The sequence below is a fragment of the Hypanus sabinus genome, chromosome 24 (assembly GCF_030144855.1).
Source record: "Hypanus sabinus isolate sHypSab1 chromosome 24, sHypSab1.hap1, whole genome shotgun sequence".
Lineage (NCBI taxonomy): Eukaryota > Metazoa > Chordata > Chondrichthyes > Myliobatiformes > Dasyatidae > Hypanus > Hypanus sabinus.
Window position 1 is genome coordinate 34,120,621 of NC_082729.1, and position 8,223 is coordinate 34,128,843.

The window sequence follows — 8,223 nt, forward strand, 5'->3', positions numbered from 1 at the left end:
GGGGGGAGGTCGGTGATGAGAGCGGCTTCCTTTGTCTGTGTCCGAGCCCGGATAGCTGGGGGAGGGGTGAAAAGTGTGAGTCCTTCCCGACCGTCCTCGGAAGCGCAGTGGTCCTGGCAGTCCGTGCAGGTCCAGTTGGTAAACCAGCAGTTCCAGTAGCGCTTCAGTCCTCACAGCCCCTGCACCACAGCAGTTCCAGTTCGTGATACAGCAGCCTGTACGCCAACAACGCTGCAGCGTCTGTCCTCCCAGCTGGCCCAGCACCCACTCCAGATTCCCAACAGCATCTCTGCACGAGTAAACCAGCAGCAGTTCTGCTCTTCGTGCAGCTCCCCAGCAGCACCTTGAGCTCCCTCACCACCTGCCCCCCCGGCTCTACCGGACAGCAGCTCATAGATCAGCAGCCCCAGCAGCAACGCCGTCGCCAGCAGCCTGCTCCACCGGTGACCAGCAGCATCCCTCGGCTTCACCGGTAGCGACTGGAGCCGCGGGAGTCATGGCCAGAAGGCCGCCCAGCTGCAGCAGCAGAAAAACCTGACACCAGCAGCAGCAACCGCTCGAGGCTTGGCCCTTAACCACCACCGTTGGACCAGCAGCAGCTACGGGAGTCCCCCGGCTGCACCAGCACCGTTCGGCCACACCAGCAGCGGCTGCGGAGCCCTGGCCCACAGGCCACAAGTAGAAACACCCGGGCTAACCCGCTGCTTTTCGCACACCGCTCGGCCTCATCACTAGCAGCTCCAGCAGCAAGAGCGCGCAGTGGAAACGGCGGTTGCTGGAACTCTGTCCAGCAGCATCAGTAGAAACCCTAGCAAGCCGGTGGAGACGGCGGCATAGGCGTGAGACTCCGTTCTGCTTCGACAAGAGCCGCGCTCCCGGTCAGCCTGGTTCCCTAAGGCAGCCTTGAATCTGCAGCTATTCGACTATAGCTGCTTCATTCCAGCAGCGCCTCTCTCGATTCTCCTCTGGTTTATCGTCGGAAGCTTTATCTGCACCAGCGCTGTGAGTCCTCCCGCAAATGTTCCGCAGCTCCGCAGAAACGTCGCTCGCTGAGAAGCCTAGCGGTCTGATAATTCACCTGTGGTGCGTTAAACCAGGACCATTCTGGTCTGATCTGCTTACTTAAACCCCGCCCAACTGCCTCCTCGCCCATCGTTTGGCGCTGGCCTCTGGGCACTGGAAAGCAGGTTCCATCATGCGACCTAGGGACAGACCATTTGGCCCATCGAGTCTGCTGCTGCCATTCCATCATGGCTGAATTATTATCCCCCTCAACCCCATTCTCCTGCCTTCTCCCCGTAATCTTTGACACCCTAGCTAATCAAGAACCTATCAACCTCTGTTTTTAAATATACCCAATGACTGGACCTCCACAATGAATTCTACAGATTCATCCTCACCTGGGTAAAGAAATTCCTCCTAGTCTCTGTTCTGAGTGGATGGCACTCCATTCTGGGGTTGTGCCCTCTCATCCTAGACTACCCCACTATAGGAAAGATCCTCTCCAGGTCCACTCTATCTAGGCCTTACAATATTCAATAGATTTCAATGTGTTTTTTTCTCCCCCCCTCCCCCATTCTCCTAAACCAGCGAGTAAAGGCCAACAGCCATAATTCCCCGGCTCCCTATGTTAACCATTTTATTCCTGGAATCATTCTGGTGAACCTCCTCCGAACCTTCTCCAATGTCAGCGTATCCTTTCTTAAATAAAGGGGCCAAAGCTGCTCACAATACTGCAAGTGAGACCTCACCAGTGCCTTATAAAGCCTCAGCATTACAGCCTTATTTTTATATTCTGGTCCTCTCGAAATGAATGCAAACATCATCTCAACCTGCAAGCTGACCTTTTGGGAATCCTACACGTGGCCTCCCAAGTCCCTTTGCACCTTGGATTTTTGAATATTTTCCCTGTTTAGTATATACTCTAAGCTTTTATTCCTTCTGCCAAAATGTATGACCATGCACCTCCCGACACTATTCCATCTGTCACTCCATTTTCCCATTCTCCTGTCCCAGTCCTTCTGCTTCCTCAACGCTACCTGCGCCCCCTCCCCACCCATCTTCGTATCATTCGCAATCTTGGTCACAAAGCCATCAATTCCATCATCCGAATCACTGATGCACAACATAAAAAAGCAGTCCCAACTGACACCCACTGAACACCGTTGGTCACCGGCAGCCGACTGGTAAAGGCCCCCTTTATCCCCACTCTTTGCCTCCTGCCAATCAGCCAATGCTCCGTCCATCCTGGAATCTTTCCTGGAATACCGTGGGCTCGGTTGAAAGGAGCAGGAGAATTGTTTCACAGAAGGGTAGTAGAGATAAAGGGACTGAATGGTTCCCGTTTGTATTGTAATTTTCTCTAGTGTCACAGGCAGACGGGGTGGTGAGGAAGTCATTTGGCACACTGCCCTTAATGGGTCGGGGCACTGAGTACAAGACTTGAGACGTCCCGTTATGCCTGTACAAGATGTTGGTGAGGCCGCACTCCGAGTATTGTGGCAGTTCTGGTTGCCCAGCTATAGGAAGGATGTCATTAAGCTGGAGAGGGGGCAGGAAAGATTTTCCAGGATGTTCCTGGGACTGGAGGGATTGAGTTATAATGAGAGGCTGGACAGGCTGGGACTGTTTTCCCTGGAGCAAACGAGGCTGAGGGGGTCTTATAGAGCCTTTAAAAGCACATAGGATGTAGAGAAGGTGGATGGTCACAGTTTCTTACCCCCGGGGTAGGGGAGTCTAAAACTGGAGGTTTGAGGTGAGAGGGGAGAGATTTAAAGGTCAACTTATTCCACCCAGATGGTGGTGGGGATATGGATTGAGCTGCCAGAGATGGGTATAATTACAGAATTTAAGTAGACAGGGACATGGATAGGAAAGGTTTTGAGGGATATAGGTCAGATACGGGCAAATGGGAGCTCGGGCGGGTATTTACAGGTTGGGCTGTGCAAGTCTTGGGAAATCCATGTTTCTCAGGGAAGTTTTCCGTTTATTTATTCAGGAATACAGCTTGGAAGAGGTCCTTCCAGCCCAAAGAACCACCATCAGATAACCCACCTATTTAACCCTAACCACAGGACAATTTACAATGACTAGTTACTAATATGTCTTTTGACTCTGGGAGGACACTAGAGCACAGAAACAAAATCAAGTTTAATATCACTGGCATATGTTATGAAATTTATTGCTTTGCGGCTGATATATATTACAAAGTTTCTTAAGTTTATAAAGTTTGTGAACCCTTTGTAGTTATCTGGTTTTCTGCATTAATTACTCCTAAAATGTGGTCTGATCGTCACAATGATAGACAAACATAATCCACCCAAACTAATAGCACACAAACAATTGTACTTTTCGTGTCTTCATTGAACACATTGTTAAATCATTCCCAGTCCAGGCTGGAAAAAGTATGTGAACCCTTGTATTGAATAACTGGTAGAACCTCCTTTCGCAGCAATAACCTCCACCAAACGTTTCCTGTAGCTGCTGATCAGACTCGCACAACAGCAAGGAGAAATTTTAGACCATTCCTCCATACAAAACTTCCAGGTCATCAATATTTCTTCCATGAACGGCCCTCTTCAGGTCATGTCACAGCATCTCAGTTGGGTTAAGGTCTGGACTCTGACTTGGCTATTCCAATACAGGAAATGTCCTCTTTTTAAGTCATTCTGTTCCAGATTTACTCTTGTGTTTTGGGTCATTGTTTTGTTGCATCATTCAACTTCCATTAGGCTTCAGGTGACGGACCGCTACCCTGACATTCTCCTGTAAAACGTCTTGATACAATTTGAATTCTTTGTTCTCTCAATGATTGCAAGCTGTCCAGGCCCCACACCTTTAATTTTATCTCATTGATTGAAACACCCGACTCCCAAATAGCTTTGGTAGAAGGCATTACCCCAGAGGTTCGCATACTAAACTGTGATTGTTTAAATGGTGCATTCAGTATTGATGTTTGTGTGTTGTACACACAGAATGCTGGAGAAACTCAGCAGGCCAGGCAGCATCTATGGAAATGAGTACAGTCGATGTTTCAGGCGGAAACCCTTCGGCAGGACTGGAGAAAAAAAAAGCTGAGGAGTAGATTTAAAAGGTGGGGGGGGGAGGGGAGAGAGAGAGAGAAACACAAGGTAATAGGTGAAACACGCTGGAGGAACTCAGCAGGTCAGGCAGCATCCGTGGAAACGAACAATCAACATTTCTGGCCGAGACCCTTCACCAGGACTGAAGAGGGAGGGGCAGGGGCCCTATAAAGAAGGTGGGGGGAGGGTGGGAAGGAGAAGGCTGGTAGGTGCCAGGTGAAAGGTCAAGGGGTGAGGGAGGGGATAGGCAGGAAAGGTGAAGAAGGAATGTAAGGGAAAAACGCTATGGGTAGTAGAAGAAGGTGGAACCATGAAGGAGGTGTAAGGCAGCTGGAAGAGGAGGCAGAGTGAAACTGGGATGGGGTAAGGGAGAAGGAGGGATTTACTGGAAGTTGGAGAATTCACATGCCGCCACTGGAACCCCCCCCCGTCTCCCCTTCCCCCACCGCCATCCCATCTCTTTCAGGTGTACACCTCCAGCTCCCGGGTCCTCGGAGACTCCATCTTCCTCTCACCCCATCCCATACCATCCTTCTCCTCAGACACAACCCCCCCCATTCCGATCCCAGTTCTCATCCATGATGCCCTCTGACCATCTCCTCTCTGAGGCAGAACGTTCTGTCCTCAGTAAGGGCCTCACCTTTGTGAGTTGTGAGTGAAGTTACTCACGCTGGTTCAAGGGGCTCTGGGAGGGGAGAAGCATTGTGCTGGGGAAAGGACTGTACTGAGTGACGCCTTTGAAGTGGAACCTGTGGATTTTGGTGGGGATTGATGTAATGGAAGTGGGGAATTCTGATTTTCCCTCCCTGATTAACCAATGTCCCGCTGCCCTGCCTGCAGGTCGCCAGGGATGGAGGGAGCACTGGCCAGGAGCTCGGACGGAGGGCACCCGGAGCCCAGCGAGGAGCGGGCCTACCGCTGCGCCGACTGCGGCAAGGCCTTCCACCGGCCGTCCTCCCTGGAGATCCACCGGCGCAGCCACACCGGTGAGCGGCCCTTCGCCTGTCCTGAGTGCGGCCGAGCCTTCAGCCAGTTGTCCAACCTGCGGACCCACCGGCGGATCCACGGCGGTGGGGCGAAGGAGGCCCTTCCCGAACTGCCTCCACTCCCGGGCCCTGACACCGGCCCGGAGGGGGCTGAGGTGGTGGTAGAACTGGAAGGGGATGGGGAGCCCCTCCGGCCCTTCCGTTGCCTGGCCTGCAGCAAGGCTTTCGCCAGCCGCTCCCACCTGCGGGCTCACGAGCGGGCCCACACCGGCGAGCGGCCTTTCGGGTGCCCGGCCTGCGGCAAGGCCTTCGCCTGCTCCTCCCGCCTGCTGAAGCACCAGCGCAGTCACACCGGCGAGCGGCCCTTTGCCTGCCCGTCCTGCCCCAAGCGCTTCTCCTGCCCCTCGTACCTGCAGGTGCACCGGCGCGTCCACACCGGCGAGCGGCCCTTCGCCTGCCCGTCCTGCCCCAGGCGCTTCGCCTGCTCATCCAACCTGCTCACCCACGGCCGCGTCCACCGCGCCGAGCTGCACGGGCCCTTCATCTGCTCGCAGTGCAGCCGCGGCTTCAAGTACATGCGCAAGCTGGAGGCGCACCGGGCCACGCACGGCGCCGGGCGCCCCTTCACCTGCCCAGAATGCGCCAAGCAGTTTGACTACCCGTCACAGCTGGAGACACACCGGCGGGTGCACACCGGCGAGCGGCCCTTCGCCTGCCCCTACTGCACCCGCCGCTTCAGCCGTTCCTATCACCTACACATCCACCAGCGGGTGCACACTGGCGAGCGGCCCTACAAGTGCTCGCATTGCGCCAAGGCCTTCACCTGCTCTTCCTCCTTGCTCAAGCACCAGGCCACACACTCCTGCGCCTGAAAATGGCCCCGAACTTGTTGTCATCCCTGTCTGGTGGAGTCCATTGTTCTCTCACACCCCACTCCCTCCCTTTCTCCTCCTCTCCTCCCTCTCCCCCTCCCTTCCCCTCCCCTCCATTTCAGCCTCTCCCCTCCCCCTCCATTTCTGCCTCTCCCTCTCCCTTCCCCTCCTCCTCCATTTCTGCCTCTCCCCCTCCCTTCCCTTCCCCTCCATTTCAGCCTCTCCCTCTCCCTTCCCTTCCCCTCCCCCTCCATTTCTGCCTCTCCCTCTCCCTTCCCCTCCCCTCCATTTCAGCCTCTCCCTCCTTTCCCCCTCTCCATTTCAGCCTCTCCCTCTCCCTTCCCTTCCCCTCCCACTCCATTTCTGCCTCTCCCTCTCCCTTCCCCTCCCCTTCCATTTCTGCCTCTCCCTCTCCCTCCCCCTCCCCCTCCATTTCTCCCTCTCCCTCCTCCTCTCTTTCTCCCCCTTTTTCTTTCCTTCTCTTTTACTCTCTTTCTATTTCTTTCCCTCTCTCCACAAAGTAAATTTGTAATCCAGTTACACGTACAGTGTGCCACCATGCACTACCTTGAGGTCACTTTCTTGCAGACGTTTACAGGAAGAGAAAACCAATACAATAAAATTTATGGGAAAAAAAACTACAAACAGACCAAGACTGACAAACGACCAACATGGAAAAGACAAACTGTACAAATAAAAGATAATTCTGAGAACAAGAGTTGTAAAGAGTCCTTGAAAGTGAGTCAGTAAGGAGATGCAGGTCAGAGTGGAGGTGAGTGAAATTAACCGTGCCAGTTCAGGAGCCTGATGGGGAAGGGTACTAATGCTTCCTGGGACTTGTAGTGTGGGACCCAAGGCTCCTGTACCTTCATCCTGGTGGAGAAGAGGATTGTGGGGGTCCTTAATTATGGATGTCGCTTCCATGTGGCCGCACTCCTTGAAAATGTGCTCAGTGTTGGGGAGGGCTTTTCCTGTGATGGATTGGGCTGCCATTGGGCTGTTAACTTCTGTGGCTTTTTTTCCATTGCTGGACGTTGGTGTTCTCATACGGGGCTGTGAAGCTTCTCTGTCTCTCCCTTTCTGTGCCATCGGGGGAGTCGGGATATCTGTGGCTGCGCGCCTGGAGACCCGAGATCTTCGCGATCTTCTGGGACAGAGCTCGAGAAAGGTGGCGTAACGGATTTCTGTCATCGTAAGCCCGCGAGTTGTTTGTTATGTCACCCCGCTCGCTGGGGAAACGGAGACACCTTCTCCCTTATTAGGGGGAGAGAGAGAGAGTCTGTGGTATGTTGTATACTGTACCGGGTGAAACGCAAAGTCTTTGGGGGTAACTGCAAGTCTATGTCTTTGCTATTGCTTTGCTCACTCTTGAGAGCCAATGCTTTTTTTTGCCGGTGGGGGGGAAGGAGGGATTGTTACCTGCTGCCACTTACACACAGGAGGGAGGGGAGCTTTGGGACTGTCATTAATTCCTCTTTTCCTGGATATTTGTGAAGAAAAATGTGTATTGCACACATTTCTCCGACATTAAGTTGGACCTTTGAACCTTTGATTTGGGATGGATGGTTTCCTTATCCTGCTCAAGGGATTTCGCCGCTGCAGGACTTAAAAAGCAAGAGGGTTGGTGGGACCACTCCATGGTGCTGGGACATAAGTGTCTGAATTATAGGAAGAGCTTGGATAGTCTACGAATTCATTCCTTGACGGCGGCTGCATAGCGATTATTTATTTATTGAGAAACAACATGGAGTAGGTCCTTCCAGCCGTGCTGCGCAGAAAACTGATTTAACCCTAGCCTAATGATGGGACAATTTGCAATGACCAATGAACCAACCAACCAGTACTTCTTTGGACTGTGGGCGGAAACCGGAGCACCAGGAGGAAACCCACGCATCCATGGGGAGAGCGTACCAACTCCTCACAGACAGCAGTGGGAACTGTACTCTAAAGCGTTGTGTGAACCACTACGCTACCGCTGTGACGCTATTACAGCTCAGGCTGGCGGAGTTCAGAGTTCCAGCCTGGCGTCTTCTGTGATGTCCTCCCCTTGGAATGTATGGGTACCCTTTGGGTGCTCCCGTGTCCTACCACACTCCACAGGTATACTGGTTAGTAAGTTCACAAACACGAGAAAATCTGCAGAGGCTGGAAGTCCAAAGTGACACACACACACACACACACACACACACACACACACACACACACACACACACACACACACACTCACACACACACACACTCACACACACACACACACTCACACACACACACACTCACACACAC

The 8,223-nt window shown here is 53.1% G+C and overlaps 1 protein-coding gene across 4 annotated transcripts; it reads left to right on the forward strand.

The window, feature by feature from the left end:
- Positions 1 to 6: 6 nt before the first annotated feature.
- On the forward strand, positions 7 to 8,222 carry LOC132380649 (gastrula zinc finger protein xLCGF3.1-like). 4 transcript variants are annotated; one of them, XM_059949599.1, is made up of 2 exons: positions 7 to 1,083; positions 4,923 to 8,222. In XM_059949599.1, exons 1-2 carry the CDS (start codon positions 1,019 to 1,021, stop codon positions 5,938 to 5,940), a joined length of 1,083 nt encoding a protein of 360 aa, XP_059805582.1. In that variant the 5' UTR covers positions 7 to 1,018; the 3' UTR covers positions 5,941 to 8,222. The 4 variants fall into 4 exon arrangements, with proteins under 4 accessions (XP_059805582.1, XP_059805585.1, XP_059805584.1 ...); XM_059949602.1 differs by having other exon boundaries at positions 7 to 1,064; XM_059949601.1 differs by having other exon boundaries at positions 7 to 1,002.
- The last annotated feature ends 1 nt before the right edge of the window (position 8,223 follows it).